Below are 21413 nucleotides of genomic sequence, written 5' to 3' on the forward strand. Positions count from 1 at the left end.
AATTTATTGAAAAATATTATAAATAACATCATATCATGTCTCCTTATTTATCATTGTTCATATGTCATTATAATATCATTTTTTTTCAAGTTTATAGTTAGTTTGATTGAGATTATGAATTTATTTAGATCATCAATAGTGTTTTCAAGTAGACCTTACAGTTTGTTTGTTGAGATGGTCAAAACATTGTAATAGATCAAAACATTATAATGGTGGAAAAATTTTTAAGGGATAATTTGGATATTTTAAAAATTAAGGGATATAGTTTAAAAAAAAGAATAAAATGGGAGATATCCATTGGGAAATACCCAAAAAAGAAATATTGTATAAAAAGATCACCCAAATATCTATATGAATATATTTTGAGAATAAAACATAAAATATCTTGACAAGCAATAGATTCATCATCTCACTTTATTTTGTCGAAACAAAAATATGATGATTTTGTTCGCAACATAAATTATTTTTTAATCAAGAGAGGAAGGAGGAGGTGTTTTTCCCTTTCCAATCCTCTCTTTGAACACTATTATGTTCCTTTAAATTCGTGTTACCAAGCAATATGGTTTGTCAATAAAATCTCTCATTTTTTTTTTCCTAATGAAAATGAGGATAAAACGCTTGACATTTTTTTTTTTTGATTTCTAAATTCTAAATCATGTCCAGTAGAAGTAATTTTGATTTTGGAGTCCTCAAGATTGACATTTTTAAGTAAAAAATGTTCATAGTCTTAAGCCTACTTGTGATACTGCTACAATCTGTTACACAATCCATATGAAGGATATTAGTATAAGCAATCACAAGGTTAAGCAAAAATCGCAATCCAATCACAGAATCAAAAATACCAGACTCAGATTTTGCCACACGTTCATTCACTTTCAGTGGAGCACAAATGTACTACACATGTACTGCTTTATAAGACATTCCAGCTTCCCAAATATTTATGCGTACCGGTCAGCCGACATGTTCCAACCAAGAACCGATACTGATGGATAATTAGACTGTTATCGATTTTATGATACCAGTTAGTACCAGCACCAAACTGATGTGATTGATAGTCGAAACTGGTATCAAATCTGAGATTCAAATTTCTGTGCTCAAATATAAATTCAGTACAAAGACTTACAGATAGGATGGTTTTCTTTTTGTTTTTGTTTTTTTTGGTTTTGTGTAGGATGGGGGGACAAGCTGCCCAAGAAAACCATAAATATAGCTCCTTGATCATATATACAGTTGATGGTCATCCGATGGGTTTCACCTACAGACTGAGCAGCTAAAGCCACCAGTGTTGAATCCATCTAAAACTGATGCTAAAACACAATCTCCTTCTGAGAGGCCATCAGATATCAAAACAATCAGGAACCCATGCTTCCAAACCAGTCACATGTTAACAATTGGTCCGCGTCGTCAGATCTTTACACACAACGCTTTGGCAATCATGTGCTTCACCACTTGGTCCAATCGTGTCCTCCCTCAAGATAAAATAAAACATAAGTTCGAAGTCGCCTAGTGATCTGACCTGCCATTCCTGCTAGCGCACAGTAAGGCTTCGAGCTGAGCTCGGTCTCCATGGTTCCTGGGCTTGGTTCTGTCGTGGCGTGCTCTGCGTACAACCTGCTGGATTTGTTGCTCATGCTCTTTGAGCATCTCTTCTATGTTGCCCCCTGGAGGCATCAAAGGTCCAGAATAATGAATACGGTTCTTCTTAGGTCCATGCCCCTGAAAAGAATTGGCAAACACAATTATGTGAGAGAAGAATCATAAGGCAAAATATATGATGATTGAAATCAATGTTTAACTACAGGGAGAAATGTATAAAACACTGAAAATAGCAGACGATATTGCAATGGTATAGTATCATCAGCTTCAAGAGTCCAGCAGTGTAGTTTCTAGTTTCTAGTTTCTAGTTTCTACTATATCTATGATATTTTCATAACCAGAAAAATAAGAAAATTTGAAGGGGAGGTTCAAGCATGTCCTACATGATCAGAGACAGAATGATGAGATAAATACCCTAGAAAGGCCAAAAGAAACCACAGTTAAATATAACATTTATCACTACAAACATAAAATCTGTAAATCCACGAGCTGAAATTTTAATCACAAGAATAGTTAAGTTTAAGAAAAAAAAACTTGGCCTCTCATCAATCTTATGTTCCAAGTTCTCTACCCTAGAAAGCTCCTATACATTTCTAATTTTGACTTTTTATACAGCTTAAGAAAAGAAAATTGATTTTACTGGATCTTCAGAAGGTAACGTAAACAAACAAGTGCTCTATGGTGGTTGAGAAACTAACTGCCTTATTATAAAAGCTATAATTAAACGAGAATGCCTGCATGACATCTATTTTAATTTAAGAAAACCATCTAATGAAAAGTTTGTCATTCAGCCAGTTCTTCTGTTGTATTATCAGCACTTACAATTGTTGATTCCTTGTCTCCCGTTCTGTCATCCTTCCTATGAGAAGCAGAAGGGCCATCCAGCAAGTGGTGAGTCCACTCTTGCTTAGATGAATCAGCAATATCACGATGGAAGTATTTGGAGCTTGCTTGATTCCCTGGCATATGCATGTGCTTTGCGCTCTGCCTACGGTCCAACCTTGCAGTATTGCTTCTTGCAACCACTGGACCTGATGTGATGGGCAAGTCTGCTGTCCTGCCGTGAGGTAATACATGTGTTTTCATTTCTGGGCCAATGGGTAGTCCCGTAGTAGACAAACGACCAGAGTGCATCAAAGGACCACTATGAAGGAAACCATTCTCTGCTGTTCCTCTAGAGAGATCCATTTGGAGACCTGACGAGACCTCCTCTCTTGATTTGTATTTGTCACTGCCAATTCTGTGACTTCCATGTATCTTCCGTGTCTGCACCAACAAAAGAACCCAAAACAATTTAATTAAAAGAACTCATGGAGTTCACAACCATGGACTTGCTATAATACTAATCTTCAAATTCAGTACTTACAGCTGCTGAACTTCAAATGATGGCTTCTCAGTAACTAATGGACATGCATAGATTTCTAACAAGTACGCAAATTATAATTATCTTTATCTTCATCAATAAGAATAAGGTACAGATGTGCTAAAGTAATTTTAGTCATTAAAAATCTGCAAAAATTCAAATGAATGAAGCATTTTTAAGCATCACGAATGCATTATAGAAAACAAAGAAAACCACCTAGCTTTTATTGCAAGGTGAAAGAAAAGTACAGTCTTTGTCCCTTCATTAACATACCTAAACCTTATCAAAGAAACCCCCATTATAGGGATGCAACTGTCTGAGAAATGTAGGTCAAAGAAGGAAGTACAAACTCGGGTTCATCCTGGCCCATCCATATAAAGCCATTAAAAAGAAATTGCCATCTTCAAAACATCACTTGCTATAACAAGAATGTTCAATAAGGCCACTAGTTTTCCTTTCATTTTTTTTCCATGGTTTTAGTTAATTTGCATTTCTGTCCAGCTCCTTACAAGAACCAAAACTCGATTACTCCACTAGCAGTATATTTGTTCACATTAAAATGTGAAGGCAGATTCCTTTTTCTTTTAGCAAAAAAGAAGAAAGACTGGACAGGAGTTCCAGTCTCAACTACTCGAATTTGTCATTCCTCTACCCACTACCACTCCCTCTTCTTCTTTATTTCCTTTAAGCTTATCCAGTGTTGATTCAAAAAGTTGGGTATCTCATTCTGAAGGCTTCGGACTCCAATGTGAAATTTAGAACACAGGACCACTCCCTGCCTGTTTACAGACAACATAATGGGGAATACAGAAAAAATAAAATGTTAAGATGATTCACACTAAACAGCTGTTTCAATTGATGTGCATAAACATTACTTTTGAATTGACATCATAACTAAGAAACAACCATTAGATCATAAAATGCGTGTAAGCATCATTAGAATCAGTGATTTAAAAAGCGCTAGGCACCAAAAGGCACCAAGGTCCAAAAACGCCAGAGGCGCTAGGCGCTCGCCCGAGCGAAGCGAGACGTTAAAATATAAAATATATAATATAATTAATAAATATAATTATTTAAATACAAATATGCTATTAAATTAAGAAAATCAGGTACAAAATCACAATAAATAAATGAATAAATCATAATAGTATTTTTTATTTTTTAAATAAAAAATATACTATTAAATAAATAAAAATTAATAGTATTAAAATCAAACTAATATATTATTAACCTAATAAATAAAAATACTATTATTAATATACAGTTAGTAGTATACTGTTAGAAGAGTATGAGAAGACCGAGGTTGCTGAGGCAATGACAACGGTAGCAGGCAATAGCCGTAACTGGAGCGAGAACAGCGAGCAACGACGACAGTGGGAGCGGTGAGCGACAACGGGACCGGCGACAGCAACGGCGAGCAGCGATTGTGACAGCGACGAGTAGCGATAGTAGTGGCGAGCAACAACAGTGGCAATAGAGAGCAACGACAGTGGCAATAGAGAGCAGCGACAGCAGAGAAGAAATCACGATCACAAGTGTTAGGGTTGGGGAAGTCGGGGAAATCGTGAGAGCGAGCCTGATATCAGTGATTTAGTTGGTTCGATTGAACCAACTAAAGCACTGAAGACCAACCAGACCTAAAAATCTAGTTCGGTTGCCTGTTTTAACCCAAGCACTCGCCCGAAGCACCCGACGCCTGGGCTCGGACGAGCGCCCAGGTTGTCACGAACGGTCGTCGTGCACTCGCAACAACTCCGTTCAACGAACCATTCGTCGCTCTAATCTACATGTACAGCTGCTTGGCAGCATGTTTTGTCTTGGTTTTGAGTCATTTTGCAAGTGGGCTAATCTTTGCGGACGCAAATCGCAAGGGCGAAGCGCGACTTAGGCAACGCAAGCTAAGTTCGCGTCTTTGCCGCAAGGGTGTCTCACGCCTTAGATAATTCCAGCTAAGACCGTGACAAGGTGGTGCCTCTTTGAAGCGAGGCGCCTGGACATGAAGCGAGGTGCTCGGGCCTCGCCTCGCCTCGCCCGAGCGCCTATTGAAATCAGTGATTAGAATATCACAAAAAAATTGCACATTGGAAATGATAGGTGTAGGCAAGGTTCTCCTTACCAATCCATACTGATGTACCGATCGGCTAATGGTATAGTACGTGCGACTCCATACTGACATACCATATGTTAGTATGATGGGGCATATCGACGACATGAAAAAATGACTGAATATAGCTCAAAAAATTTCTAAAAATAGAAAAAAAAATGTTAGATTAGGATTTTTTAAGTTAGAAATAAATATAATTTTAGTAAAAAAATCTAAATTAGGAAAGAATAGTGGCACATATCTTTTTCTAGCTCTAAGGAGTAGCTTTGTAGTATGTTCTAGACCATCCTTCTATTGATTGAATTGTTTACAAAGAAATGATTTGAGTTGTTAAATTATTTGTTAAACAACTTAAACTTTAAGATTCAAATAAATCAAATAATCGATCGACTGGTTCTACCACCAAAAAAAACGATGGGGTTCCACAGGCGATGGATCAGGGTCCTCGATCCTATGTATCTGTATATCAATTTGATATGTTTGTTAGACTCAATCCCGAAATTAATCCCATGCATCAATGTGGTGATGGTCGTAGTCTAATTGTTGTAAACCCTACATGTCTGAGGCAACTTATGAGGTAAGTATGATTGTGGCATGTATTGGTGCGGAGCATAGAAAATGTTGAAACTTCTACTTTCACCACTGATGTGTTGCTCCATTTCATAAGATTAATCACCGTACTATTACTCAGAGAAGAATGACCAATTATCACGTCGAGCTCTATGATATGAATTTCTTAGGTGGCATGCGTAAAATACTGCTTCTCGGTCCATACACCACCCATAAACTATGTAGACGGGACCATCGACTCCTTGGCGTCGTCGTCATTGGTGATCGAGGCATTGTTGTCAAAACGTTGCTACCATGCCTTCGAATTGAGCAGGTTGCTAAATGCGATTGAGAAGTTGTCTATATATCTTTGATTAAATAGTTCTTCCTCTAACTTAGGCATTAATCCTCGCTAACTAGCCTCCTAAGTTTAATCCAATCCACAAATCGTAGCTTTATGGAGTTCGAGAGAGTGCAAATAAGAGAATGAGAGAAATATGTGAGTGAGAAAGTGATTGAGAGTGTATATGAGTTAGAGAGATTGAAAGAGGACAGAATGATAGGGTAGAATAGATTTAAAAACCCTTAGATCTAGTTCAAACGATCAAATGGACCATTTGAATTCAACAAATCCCAACCATTGATTGGTATCGATCGAAATCCGCCCATTACGATTTCAACCATTCCGCTCAATACAGACCTCGTATCGAGCGATATGGGGTCCCTGGTTATGGACTACCTAGTATAGGGCAATTCGCATGTCAATCCCCTATTGGACTGATATGTACTGTCCGTCCACTAGTACAAGTCGACATGGCGAACCATGGGTGCAGCCACACCACCTAACAATGTCGACACTTCCCAAGTCCACATGAATGATAATAACAAGTTTGAAGTGTACAAATGGTTGAGTATTAAACAAAATAAGGTAGATGGTTCTTGTAAATTAACTCCATCAATTTGCTGCATAGGTTGTGACAATTCCAAGGTTTTTAGTTAATACTAACTTGCATTATAACTAGACTAGATGGGATGAGGGGGCAGGGGAATATGTAGTGGCATTTTTTTATTGATAGAGACAACCACCTTATTTCTAATAGTCCCTTGTTTTTCATGCCGACTTCCAAAGTTCCACTTTGACCCAAGTCAATATATGATGGTAACAACCACTAACTTCTGAATATTGTGAATGGGCATTGCTATATGTTGCAAACAACTGTTGCCATTTTGTGACATGGTGTCATGCCAATGAATTTCTGGCACAATACACAACATATGTCAATCCGTAAATCCCTTGTTCCAGATGATCCAAGCCACCAGTTAGCTTTTCTATAATGAACCATCTCCTTTTAATTTAATAGTGATTCTAACTAAACTGAAAAGCTGCAAATAAATATACTACAAAGTATACCTGTGGCTCCATGTTTCCATCAGGAACAGGCATTTCTTTTCTATTTCCGTTTTCAACTCCATGGCCCTTCATAGCTGCTGCTCTTTGCCTGCTAACAAAGATCACAGTGTTTAATATATATTTGATAGCAGGTAGCAACTTCTTTCACTAAAAGAAATATATAACAGATCATTTTATTCTACTTTGTCTAAACCAAATTTTCAATTAGTTTACTGCAACGTTACAAGGAAACAAAGAAATTTCAAAGAACATGCTTTCGTAAATAGCAAAGCACCTTCTAGCTTCCTCGTTCCGAAGTTTAGCATCATATTCCTTGCTTGGAGGAAATTTTGGCAAACTTGAGGGGTCACAAGCAAAAGGCTTTGTAGTGAAGAACTGAAAGGAACTAATGATTAGAATTGATGAAACTAGGATATCTGAGAAATTAATGGAAAATTGTTTTACAGATAAACAAGAAGAACAAAAAACATAAAGACAATGGTAGATGATTGATGCATCATTTTTATTACAGTAAAATTACTAGAATATGGCATCTAGCTCTTAGCCTGAGAGGGTACATCCAAACAAGGCTAACTCAGCAGGACATGTGCATCATGGTCACCAACCATATAGTTTTACATGCTTCATTTTCATTATATAAAGTCATGCAGCACAAATTCACCCCTTAACGAATCGCTGACTCGAGTTCAAGCAACTTGAGGATATGTGGAATATAAGTCAAACCAAGTATAAGAATAGTCACCATAATTCAATGTATCCAACAATCAATAATGCCCCAGACCATGCAAATGAATTATCTGATACACTTCATTTAAGTTTCAGCTCCAACTGAATTTCTAAACAGGCTCGATAAGTATTTGATTTAATAAGATGCTTTATAAATGTAGCTGATGATAAATGATAAAAATCAGCCGAGAAAACAATATTTCATGTTGATCACCCTTCAATGAAAAGTAAATAAGGAACATAAGACAACAAAAATTCAAATGTAGCAATATGCACAAGCAGCAAATACACAGAATCAAGAGGCAACAATATAGATAAGCATATAAAAGAAACTTGATCTACAGTACAAAAAGGACTTAGAAGTGAACCTAGGAAGAGGTCAAATCTTACCTCACTCTCGAGAGCAGATGTTGCTGTTCCACGGTTTGCTGGATCTACTGACAGTAAATGATCCAGAAGAGCTAGAGCTGGAGGAGGAAAATCCTTGAATGTCTCTCTAACGCGGCGTAGGTATGGTTGTTGTGGTTTAAAGGAGGTAGCATGGGGTAACTTTGATGTCCTCCAAAACTCCTCTGAGGGTGAACCACATAACTTGAATATCTTATGCAATTGCTCCACCTAAATGTGAGTTAACAACCTTAAATAATATTGCAAATACTATTACATGTTAATGTATGCACTAGTGTAGTCCCAAGTCACTCAAAGGAAATGTAAACTTTCCATAATTATTTCAATGATATAATAAAGTGCAAGTCTCAGAACCATTGTAAAGTTGCTAATCTGGAGTGACACAGCTTAAGAACCATGGAAAAACACTCTTTGTTTGCTAAGATGAACTACATAAATTGACCCCCTCTAAATCCTTAATTGGCAAAATCCTCATACTCTGGATCACCATTTTCTATATGACAAAGTTGGCACTTGGCATACAGACCAATTGTGGAGTGTGCCGAAAACTGGTCAAAGAAAATTTCAGAACATAACTGGACATTTCAGAAAGTTGAAATAACCATTTATCTCAACATAGTATAAGAGATCATTAATCTGCACAAGTCAGCAAAAAGTGGAAGTATCTATGTGCAAGATCAATTATGATCCTAAATTAAAGCATAAGCATTTTTAATAGCACTACAACAGTTCATCTCTGTTGCACATTAAAATAAATTTACATGGAAGCAGTATCTCAAAGAGACAAAATATCAGCAGCAAAATCGAAATAAATTACAGCGAAACCATTAAAATTTACCAAGCATCAGCGTACAAACAACACCAATCAATTGAGGAATTTTCAAACAAAAAAAATGACAAAGGTAAGAATATGGAAATGCTGAAACAAATCTTGTCAAAGATGCATAATGTGTGAAATCCTAACCCCTGGAAACAAAACCACAGTTATTTCTAAATTGGAAACTTTATTAATATACATATTTGCATCATAGAAAAGAAAATAGTAAAATGATACATGAAAATTAAAGCATACCAAGTATATACATAAGTTATTGTTGATCCAACAAAGTAAATTAGCTAAGGGAATAGCTTTATTGCATACATTATAAAGCAAGGAATGCCATTTTGCCTGGAGCAATACATGACAGCCAGGATTTACTGGTCTGGACGTGAGCCAGGATTTAAGTTCATTTTTCTTTAGGTTGACCCCTCTGCACACACCACCCACCACACAGCCTCTCATGACAGCCACTGCTGCTTGCACAACTTCTCACAATGCACAACCGCTGCTCATGCCACACACCCGATGCTCCTATCTCTCCTCCTCCTCATACTCTCCCTATGTAGTTACTCACCCCTGTTACTAACATTGTTCTAACTTTACTGCTTTCTCTTATTTTTTCTTAACCACTTACATTAACATAAATAACAATTGATATACCATTTTTATCTTTGAGCAGAAAAACAGCCCAATGCATAAGACCCTACTAATGCAAGTTGAGATGGTCAAACACACAACATTACCCCTTCCAAGCAAAGAGATTATTTGTGACTTGAATTTCAACCATTTAGATAACAAAAAAGAAACCTTATCATGATGTCAAAGTTTGCTTTTTAACATTTTAATCTAGGCTAATAACTCAAAAATATCTTTTAATAATCTAGATAATAGTTATATGGTAACCATATTTCAGTTTTCAATGACAAGTTTTTTCTTTATTTTTAAAATTATTTTTCATGAGTAATTATGAGCCATGCTTCTATGAGGGTCACACCTGACCTCACACCTTGTGAGTAAGATTGAACATACTTGGTACCTAAACTTTTATAAAATCCAACAACTTAGCAAAAATTCTTTTGTATTTTTGTCATATTATTTTTCATATGACAAAATAAGATGTAATATTCCATGTTCTTTTGTATTTTTAAACATAAAGTACCTAAATTTATTTTCATATTTTTGTATAACTAAAAAAAGACACAAATAAGATGTATTCTGAAAATTAATTTGCACTAAGACAGGGGGCTGCAAGAAGACAAAAGATTGTTACTAGGAGAATGCAACATAACATCAGACTAAGCTATTTCCTTGTCTATTCTTACTCATCCACATATTTCAAGTATCAATCTAATTGATTCTCTGCTGTTCCATTGGAGTGCTAAACATTGTTTTACCGAAATAACAAATTAATTTGCTAAACATTGTTGTTTTACCTAGACAGAAGCCCCTACTCTCCTGTTCCCTTGTCATGCATGATATTTTCTGTACAGAATATTAAGCAACTAAAACATCAATCAATTGGATTATTAGCATCTAATCCTTGGAGAAAATCTGACAGGCAGTTACTCTTCAGAACTAATCTATCTCCATAACCTACAGCTGCAGCACCTATCCATTCAAGAGGCTTTAAATTTATTTATTTTAGTCTGCTCTTCACAAATGACTATTTGAAGGTATGTGACTTACTACCAGCATAAATGATGGCAAGCTGCCACCCCAAATTAGTTGATTGTACTAACAGATTTCCCACAGCTTCTAAGCATCATTAGCATGTACACCTAATTAAAGTGACAAAAGCAACAAAAGTAACAAATGGTACCTCAGTTCTTCCTGGCATAATAGGCCTCCCAGAAAGCAATTCTGCAAGAATGCAACCAGTACTCCACAAATCAACAGAAACACCATACTCTGTAGCACCCAACAAGAGCTCAGGAGGACGATACCACAGTGTTACCACACGACTTGTTAAGTGCTGCTTGTTGTCAGGATTATAAATTGTAGCTAGTCCAAAGTCTGCTATTTTCAGGATCCCATTATTGTCAATCAAAAGATTTGCACCCTTGATATCTCGATGAAGGACACCCTTCATATGGCAATGCTCAAGCCCATGGAGCAGCTGCTGCATATAGCATTTAACCTGGATGTCATTGGTCCACAATGAGTATGCAAAATATCAAGAGAACCTCAGTAAAGATACATCATTAATTTTTTTGTATATTCTAGTAATGAAACACCTGTGGCTCAGTAAACTTGATGCCAGGGATTGCTACAAGTCCAGCAAGATCGTGCTCCATATATTCAAAAACAAGATACAAGCTACATGACATTTTTGATGTAACAAGAGCTTCGAGTTTAACAACATTTGGATGATCAAGTCTACGAAGAATATGTATTTCCCTTGCCATAAACCGTACACTTTCAGGATCTACATTAACAAATCGCACTTTCTTAAGTGCCACAGTTTTGCCAGTTTCAAGATCACGGGCTTTGTATACACTACTATAAGTTCCTTGCCCAATCTGCAGAGATAATAAAAATTATCAGCAGGAGTACAAGAAATTTAGTTCCAAGGATTTGAATGAATTCAAGGTAGCATGGAGAAGCATAGCTCAAATCCAGTAAAGTTTGTCAATGAAAAATCCATTTAAAAAGGTCTCAGAAGTAACAAAGAGATACAGAATTTCACATTTTACTACCACTACTTAGTGAGGGACTATCATACTGTTGTTCTGATATATCCCTTGGGCTACAATTGTAAAGTTTTCAAGCCAATGAATAAGAGATAATTTTTAATTCTTAAAGTAACAAATATAGGCCTAAGATGGAACAACAGAAAAATCAAAGGAAATAAGAGCAAAGAGACATTAAAGAAATTAAGTATTATATGCACATAATCAACAGAAACATATAGTAAGAGATATGATAGTTCAATCCAGAACCTACAAATTCACTGGTAGCAACACATGAAATACACGTCAAAATTTGATACATACATGCAAGGAATGCCATGCTATATGGCCCGTCATACAGTTCTGAGCAAAAACATGGACATATATCACACAAAACCAAGGGATACACTTTGATTCAAAGTATACTTATGCTATTTGTTCTGTACTGTGGCAAGCCAACTGCATAGGTCATTGCTGCTCTGATTTGGACAAATCTCATGCAAAATATCATAAATATTGATAGGAGACTAGCGATTTCAATAGGCGCTCGGGCGAGGCGAGGCTAGGCACGAGCACCTCATTTAATGTCCAGGCAGCGCGCTTCAAAGAGGCACCGCTTGGGCACTCACCTGAGTCCAAGCACTAGGCGCTTCGAACGAGCGCCTGGGTTAAACCAGGCGACCGAACCAGCGTTTTAGGTCTGGTTCGGTCTCATTTGTGTTAGTTGGTTCAATCGAACCAACTAAAACACCGATATCAACCTCCCAGCATCCCTTTCGTGACTTCCCCAACCCTAACTCTGCTCGCGATTCCGTCGCCGACATTTCCTCTCTATTGCCGCTGCCTCTCTCCGCTGTTGTTGCCTCTCTCTGCTGCTACTGTCATTGCTCGTTGTTGCCACTATTGCTGCTCGCCACCGCCGCTATCGCTGCTTGCCGCCACTGTCGCTGTCACTATTGCTGCTCACCGCCACTGTCGCTGCTAGCCGCTACCACTATCGCTGCTTGCCACTGTTGTTGTTGCTCGCCGTTGCCGCTACTCATTGCTACCGCTACTCTTAGTTAGCAACCTAGGTTTTACTCTTACTCTCTTCTCACATCGACTCGACTTAGTATACTATTAACAATATATTAACAATATATTAACAATATATTGTTAACTATATATTGGTAACAGTATTTTTTATTTATTATATTAATAATATATTATTTTGATTTTAATACCGCTAATTTTTATTTATTTGAAATTATTGTTAGGGTTTCAGGATAAATGACAAGTGTACAAAGCAACTCAATAGATTCTCCAATGACATCAAAAAAGGATCCTGCATGAAAGTATAATTATCTAAAGGATCCGAAAGATCCTAATACAGTAACTTGCATCTTCTATGATAAGACTACTAAAGGTGGATATTTTTCGTACAAAACATCTAGTAGGAAATTTAAAAAATGCAACAACTTACAAGAAGTGTCCACCTGAGGTAAAAGAAGAGTTGCTGACTTATATGAATGAAAAGAAGATGCAAAAGAATGAATCTTACAAGAATTTACTAGCGGATAATGTTGAATATCTCAAGGATGAAGAAAAAGATTATTCTATGAGTATTAACCCAAGTGGGAAAAAAGTATACGACAAAAAAGAAAAAGAAGTTATAAGTACTAAGAATGATAAAAAAAGACCAATAGATCTATATATATTTCAAGGATCACAGAAGCAACAAGGGTAACCAGGAGGCACAAAATTCAGAGAAACAAATATAAGTGATGCTTGTGACAAAGAAATAAGAGGAAAAACAATTCAACACATTGCTTGCTTCTTCTATCAAGCTAATCTTCTCGTTAGTACAACTCGTTTAGACAGTTTTAAGGAGATGATTGAAGCTATTAAAAGATATGGTGCGGGATTAAAATCTCCAAGTTATTATGAGATGCAAGTTCCATTGTTGAAAAAAGAGTTGAATTATACAAATGACTTACTAAAGGGCCATAAAGAATCATGGGCTACACATGGTTGCTCTATTATGTCATATGCTTGGATCGACAGGAGATGCAAGAGTATAATTAATTTTATGGTTAACTGTTCTTTAGGGACTATGTTTGTGAAGTCAATAGATACTTCATCTTTTGTGAAATATGGAGATAGGATATATGATTTACTTGACAAGTTTGTGAAAGAAATTAGAGAATAAAATGTCGTTCAAATCATAACCGACAATGGAAGCAACTATGAATTAATTGGTAATATTTATCTTTTGAATTTTTTTAAATTTTTTAATTATTTTATCCTCAATTAAATGTGTTAAACTCTTAAGTCTTATCATTTTTGTTATCCTTTGTCTCAGGTAAATTATTTAAACAAAAAGGTCACTTATATTGGACTCCATATGTGACACATTGTATTGATTTAATGTTGAAAGATATTGAAAATATCATTGACATCAAGAAAACTTTAGAAAGGGTAATCTTTGTTGTTGGATTTCTCTATAATCATATTGGGGCTTTGAATATGATGAAAAAATTCACAGGCAACAAAGAATTAGTGAGATATGGTGTCATCCGATTTGCTACTTCATTCTTGACATTATAGAACGTGTATCATTAAAAACATAATATGAGAAACATGTTTAAAAACACGTTTACCTCTAAGAAATGAGTGACAAGCAAATTAACAAAAGAAGCAAAAGGCAAGAGGGCCACTGATATCATCTTAGTGCCATCATTTTGGAATCATATAGTTTATATATTAAAGGTAATGAGCCCTCTTGTTCGAGTCATTCGATTGGTAAATAATGAAAATAAGCCTACAATGGGATATATTTATGAGGCTATGAATAGAGCAAAAGAGACAATTAAAAGGTTTTTTAATGAAAATAAAAAACTAAGAAAATTTTTACAATCATTGACGAAAGATGGAATTGTCAACTTCATCGTCCCTTACATGCAGTAGGATATTATTTGAACCCTGAATTTTTTTATAAGATTAAATCTGTTGGATTTGATACAGAAGTTTTGAATGGTTATATAAGTGCGTTGCAAGATTAGTTCCAAGCCTTGAGGTGTAAAATAAGATTATTCATGAATTATCTTTATATAAAAATGTTAAAGGTCTTTTTGGAATTTCAATGGCAGTTCGATCCAGGACAACTACATCTCCAGGTATTAATAATTTGATATAATTAATTTCATCTATAGTATGTTACTATATTATTGCTAATAATAACATAAATTTTGAAGTAGAATGGTAGTGTCTATTTGAAAATTCCACCTCAAACTTGCAGTAATTTGTTATCAAAATACTTAGCTTGAGATGTAGTGCTTCGAGTTGTGAACGAAGCTGAAATGTCTTTGAGCATGTAAAGATCACTAAATATTTTTATTTCAATTAATTAATTTATTTAGATAGATGTATTAATACATTTTAAAATTATATGACATGACATATTCACTCAAAGAGAAAAAATCGATTGGAACATCAACGATTACACGATATTATTTACATAAAATATAATCAAGCTTTAAAGGCTCGTCATGATTTACGGAATAGAATTAATCCAATCTCATTACAAGATACTGATAATTCAAATGACTGGTTGGTGGGAGACATGGGTGTCAACTTGCAAGATGCCGAAGACGAGCTTGTATTTGAAGATGATAGATTGACATGGGGAGATGTGGCAATAGCTTCAGGTGCTGAAGAATTACAAACATATACAAAACAAATGAGGCATAATAGATTTAAAAGAAAAAATTCTCTCATTGGAGGGATATCAGATGGTATCCCTATGATACCAAATTCGCCCAAGGGGCAACCGATATAGGCCAATTGCAGAAAGTAAATTTGTGTATCAATGCAAATTGACTAGATGCATGTTAATTCTAGCATGAAATCAAACTGAGGGAAGGGTTGTAATTAAGGGACGAGAGAGAAGAAGGTGGTTAAAGCAATTGTAGTTTACTCAGGTCTAGAAGATACTAATGGAAGAATAAGAATAATCCAGGTAATGACAATGAAAAAGAGATTTGACATGACTAAATTTTGTTTATGTAACCTTAGAAAAACCATTGCCATCAAAAGATTTTGTTCTGAAATAAATTTTCCCTCCGAAAAAATATAAAGAAAAAAAGACATGTAGGTTACTGAAACAGTAGACCGATAGACAACAGAGCTTGAGATACAGAATTAAGATATTCTAACTTTGATAATTTAAACCAAACATTAGCCTCAATCTTTCATGGCGACCATACTTATTTTGGATATGTTTGCGGGTTAGGTGAAGGAATGCCACCCCTAGTTACCTAAAGGGATCTCAATAGAAATATCATTGCTCAAAGAGAAATGGAGTATATTTATGTGATGCTTCAAAACACTAGTGTCAGAAATATTTTTTGTTGAAAGTCTTGTTGATGCAATGCTGTGTCTTATCTCATGCAAAAGTTTAAATTGAGGCCAAATAGAAACCTTTTCCTTTCACACACACACACACACACACACACACACACACATACACACACATATACACATATACACATATATACATATATATACACACGCATATATATATGTGCCAGCTGGTACATGCAACAAAGACAGGGTAGTCAATGCTACATCTCAATCTCATTGATTTAACTTGGAATAATATTAAAACTTCAAAATACAATAATATGTCTTTCTATTTCCCAACACTAGTACAAAAACAAAGGGCAAGGAGTAAACTGAACTCTCATACTCCCATCGTTTGTGGACTGGATTCATATTAAATGGGTCGATTTTGTCACCAAACCAGCCATCCCAACCAGTACCAGCCCTGATTGTTACCTCTACAGGAAACTACAAATTGGAGGATTGTTTAGTTCAAAATGAAGTAAAAAAAAACACTTCTTTTTCCTTAATGATGATACCAACATGCTAAGAGATATAGAAAATTGGTTATTAGTTAAAAAGAATGAGCATGGGGCTTAGAGTATCTGTTAGAGATTCAGCAAGTGTTCGTACTAGGTCTAACCATATGTTTCAAATATATTCTGTAGAAAGATAAATATAACAGGAAAATAAACAAACAAATAAATGAGGCACTAAATTTGTAAAGGATAAAATAGCATCTAAATAAATATACAAACATATTACAACAAACATTCAACAAGAAAAAAATAACCTATGCTAGCCAAACTGCTTGATAAACATATCATCACGGCATGAAAAAGAAAATGATACTGCTGAGACCAACACCTACCTTGTGTAATTTCTCAAAGGAATCTGCTCTTCGAGGCAGCCACCCTTTTACCGCTTCCCCAGCAACATTTGTAAGCCAAGAAGGCCAACCTGCTGCGACATGCTCCAACTTGAACCCATTTGGTACATGAGATATCACCTTACTGTTTCCCTCCACCGTCCCTGCACCAATAACCATTGATGTAGGCTCTACTCCATTTGCCCGAGCATCAACTGTGGCCCTTCTCTGGTGCCCAGCCCCCTTTCCAGTCCTCTCAACCTCTGGTAACACTTTCTTCCCAGCGTCACGCACCAAAGAAGGTGGTGAAGGGACCATATTGTCTCGTGTCTTCGATATAAGCCTCGCCGTGCTCCCATCATTGCCAACACTTGCGTCCGTATCTGCCACCCCTGCCTCCTCCCTTCTTGAAGAAGAAACCAATCTCTTCAAAGACTTTTTGGAGGTCTTAGGGCGCGGGCGCTGAAACTGCACGTCATCGTCTTCATTGGTTCCTTTGGAGGAAACGCAGCCCATAAGAATCTTCGACTCCTTCCCTCACCACAAGCACACGTGCGTAGCTACTGAAGCATCAAACCTCACCGAAAACCCTCCTGAGACCTTCTTGGAGGCAACTAGGGATCCAAAAACTAACGAACGGTAAAGAAACAAAACGAAATATCCAATATATTCCTTCCAAACTACCGAAGAACCAAATCCAGATCGGATCACAAGTCACTGCCGTCACTTAAACCCAATAAGACAGAATCAAATCCCCAAATCCAGAAATTCTCCCCGAAAGACAATTGTATCGAGAAATCAACAGTCCCCGAATCTTGATTTCCTTTCGCCACGCAGTCGGAGACCAGCAAACCGCCGAGCTGCAGGCGGAGAGGAACTCCAGAAAGGAGAATCACCGGAACTCCGATCAAGATCCAATCTTGGCGCCGCACTCCGCGAAATCAGAACCCCAATCGGCGATCTCCCGCTTCTTACACGAATTTTCGCGTCAAAACCTCCAATTGCTTCGGCTTCTCTCTCCTCCACCGAAACGAAGAAACAAAACAGAAAACGACGAAGAACAAAAACCCGCAAAGCAAAGGAGAAACAATCAGTATATTCCTTCCACGAAAAGAAAGATATAAAAAATAAGGGAGAGAAAAAGGAAACCAAGGGTTAGAAAGAGTGGTTTAGGGATCCAAATGGGAAGAACACAGAAAGCACACCGAGGGGAGAAGCTTGAAGATCAAGATACGCAGAGATCGAAGAGAACAAGGAGATCAAACGGAGGGCAGAATAAGACGGATCAAAAGACGCGGTTTTGGGAGAGGGATTAAAACGATCGATGCGAAAGTGACGGATTGGGGCGCGGAGTGGGGAGGGAGAGTAAAAGAAGCGTCAAGGCGAGGGAGCGAGCACGGCATTCCCGTGGGAGCAGCGCCGAAGGGCGGCGAACCGACGGTGGAGATGCGATCGCCACGACCGCATCAGCGTCTCCCCGTACGCCGTTTTCGCTGCTTCCACTATTTCTGGCCGTAGGCGTTCTACCTAGATATTTAAGCATTTTGACATATCTACCCTTACTAGGTTTGAAAATAACGGATTCACCCTAATTTTTTTTTTGTGGAAATAAAGCATCTATTATTCAACATGTAAATGAAAATTAATAATATTCTCGTGAAAAAAACAGATATATAAATAAAAAACAATATTCACGACTCCGACGTGATGGAATGATTGAATTATTAACTTTTTTTGTAAATTCAAATTATTTAATTTAAATATTTAAATTTAAATTAATAATATACAGAATTGGATGTTTGTTGTTTGACCCCAAGGAACGAATTGGTAACGTAACACCTCATACCTATTGTGTTGAGATTTTGTTCTTGAAGGCAAGCACTAGTTGGTCGATCACTCAAGAATTTGAAGTCATTCTTAATCAAATTCTACTAATTAAAATCATAAGAAGATTCAAAAGAGAAATGAATGAAAGAGTCGAAATTAGGTCGAGTGTTCCGAATCAATAGACACTTTACTTTGGGATTGGGCCTCCAAACTCATAAATCAACATGCGGCGGAATCGAGACATATGGAAACATAAAATTATGTCAAGATTAGAAAGGTGGAAAAGCCTAACTAATTCCTCCGCTTCCATGGATTGCCTAAAATTAGGTATTTACCATATCAATTTTATTATAGCTTATTTATCAAAAAAATGAATTACCTGAAATGATTGATTTTTAAGATTATAAAATTAATTAAATATCAGGTACTTTAAAGTAATTGTAAAATTAATACATTGACACATATATATGTGTGTGTGTGAGCATGAAAAAATATTAATGACAAATATAAACTATAAGAAGAAATATTAATGTTGGATTCATATATGCTATGCGAGAAAAAAAATAAAGAAAATAAAGAAATGGAGCGAACAAAAAAAAAAGTCACTGATTTTGACTTTTCTTCCTATATATATAGGAAGAATTCCCAAAATATTTAAACACTGATGTTGGTTTATCTTATGTTGTGTTTCATCAGGTCTTATCAGTGCTTTTTAAAATTTATTATTATGAGATTAGTCAAAGTTGTGTTGGTAGTTCTTAGGATCATTTAATTTTACTTTTTAGAAAAAAAAAGATTTTCCTGAAACCCAAAAGTAAGTTAATAATGCATTGCAATATAATATTGTATAAAAAATATAATAATTTTTTGATAAAACAAGAATATACTGAAATAACATAAAATGGGAAGAAGTTAAGAATTGTTAAGATAAAAAGTAAGAACAAATACAAAAAGTGATTCATGTCATTCTAATTCCTTATGCTTAGGTACCAAATTGAAGAGATTTTTCTTATGCACCTTAAAAGAAAGGAAAGCCCAAAAATAAAGATAACAAGGTAAATAAAGCCTACACTCACATTACACTCAGCTTTAATCCATTTAAGAGAAAAGTGAATTCAATAACTATTTTCTCTTGGAACATTACATCAACAATGAAGGCACTCTACTCTGATGGCAAACCAAGCAGCTATTTATATTTTCTTTTTTCTTCTGTGATCAAATGGGCATTTAAGATCAATAAACTATTCCTGCTCCTTTTTTTTCCTCTAATGTAGAACTCATAAGATATAAACATACCAACTAGGAAGCAATCAGCTTCAACTACAATGGGAATGGTAACACAAGATAGCTGCTAAAATCCATGCATACAAGTGATAACGCATCCTTCAAATTCATACATGTCCTTCGTACTGCAATGAGAAGTTGGAGATTTAGATATGGACCTATTTTTTCTCAAAAATTTCTCACTAATTTTTTTTTTAAATCATCCAAACCTCAAACTAACTTAAGCGTAAAAACAAAAAACTTTATTTTTATCAAAACAACATTACATAATTCTTGTAGTTTTGCACTTTCAAAAGTCAACTTAAACTTAGACCTCCTTAGAAAAGGGTTTCAGTTAGCTCCAAAGTGCCACCTAAGTCGGCAACCAATATTTAACTTACCAGGTTGATACATTATTTCTTTAATAACGTGTCTTACAATCATCATAAATTTTGCACAAACATAGAATAGCCAAGAATCAATATAACAATTTTTTTTTGTAGTTTTAGATAATAATAACACATTATACTTGTGTTTTTTAGACCATCATTAAAGTAAAATATTCATAATAATTATTTTTTTAATATAAATAACTGCATAATGCTATGTTAGATTGCCCAAACTAGAAGTCTCCATGATTGCTTGAAGCTAACTGAAACACTCCGTTTCACTAACAAATGAGGCTAATCTAAACTAATGTTGTGATATTACTCTTTTGATCTCGGTTCAGCTCAATGATCCTGATATACATTCAAGAAAACAAGGCATTGAGTTGAGTTTACTCCACCGAGTTCTTTGTGTGAGATGCATCACCACGAGTACCTGAGAACATCCCATTGGAATGGGTGGTGTTATTTCCATCTGAAATCAATTCTTAGGAATCACATGCAGTGAACACGGTAGAATAGCTCCTCGAACACAAGCACACATCTCTTCTCCACCATCTTTGGCGGTTGACCTTTGCGTTCAAGAAAGTGGTGGTGGTGACCGGTGATTCGCTTGCTGCGTGAGGTTTCGGCGATCACTTCGCCGTTTATCACCTCGTGGACTTATTTCGTCGTGATCCAATTATTAGATTATATGACTCTATCTAAATAAGATATATGATAAATTTGATTAGATTCTAATTATAATTAATAATCAATAAAAAAATTTAATTATAATAAGATTCCTTACGAAATGATTTTAACAAGAGCGCCTCTCTTAATTATCATTTTAGATTATAAGACCTTCTACTAGTAATTAAGATTACAGTTTTATCCTTTGCTCTCAACTATAGCAGTTTCGTGAATGATCGGAAGAGATGAGAAAACGAGTCTAGTTCTTCCTATAGATCGACATAGTACGTGTTTTCAAGTTAACATCTTTCCGATCGGTTTTCATTGAACGAGATTTTTCAAGCCGACATGATTTTATTATAAGCACTAATTCACTCTCCAGTATCCGATTT

The 21413-nt window shown here is 35.9% G+C and overlaps 1 protein-coding gene across 1 annotated transcript; it reads right to left on the reverse strand.

Moving 5' to 3' along the window:
* Window positions 1-1062: 1062 nt before the first annotated feature.
* LOC135631425 (probable serine/threonine-protein kinase At1g54610) lies at window positions 1063-18368 on the reverse strand. Its single transcript, XM_065139089.1, has 8 exons — window positions 16877-18368; window positions 11212-11496; window positions 10797-11114; window positions 8140-8367; window positions 7298-7398; window positions 7024-7111; window positions 2419-2862; window positions 1063-1716 (listed from the first exon to the last, which is right to left on the reverse strand). The coding sequence occupies exons 1-8, from the start codon at window positions 17387-17389 to the stop codon at window positions 1504-1506; spliced, it is 2190 nt and encodes a 729-aa protein (XP_064995161.1). The 5' UTR covers window positions 17390-18368; the 3' UTR covers window positions 1063-1503.
* Between the last annotated feature and the right edge of the window lie 3045 nt (window positions 18369-21413).

Source organism: Musa acuminata, chromosome BXJ3-2 (assembly GCF_036884655.1).
Source record: "Musa acuminata AAA Group cultivar baxijiao chromosome BXJ3-2, Cavendish_Baxijiao_AAA, whole genome shotgun sequence".
Lineage (NCBI taxonomy): Eukaryota > Viridiplantae > Streptophyta > Magnoliopsida > Zingiberales > Musaceae > Musa > Musa acuminata.

What these genes read in the sequence shown, in the direction of transcription:
- LOC135631425 (XM_065139089.1), bottom strand. Translation starts at nt 17,389, where the DNA reads ATGGGCTGCGTTTCCTCCAAAGGAACCAATGAAGACGATGACGTGCAG. An exon ending in CGGAACGAGGAAGCTAGAAG is followed by an intron (nt 7,112 to 7,297) that starts GTGCTTTGCTAT and finishes CTTTGTTAGCAG; the next exon opens with GCAAAGAGCAGCAGCTATGA. An exon ending in GAGACAAGGAATCAACAATT is followed by an intron (nt 1,717 to 2,418) that starts GTAAGTGCTGAT and finishes AATTCTTTTCAG; the next exon opens with GGGCATGGACCTAAGAAGAA.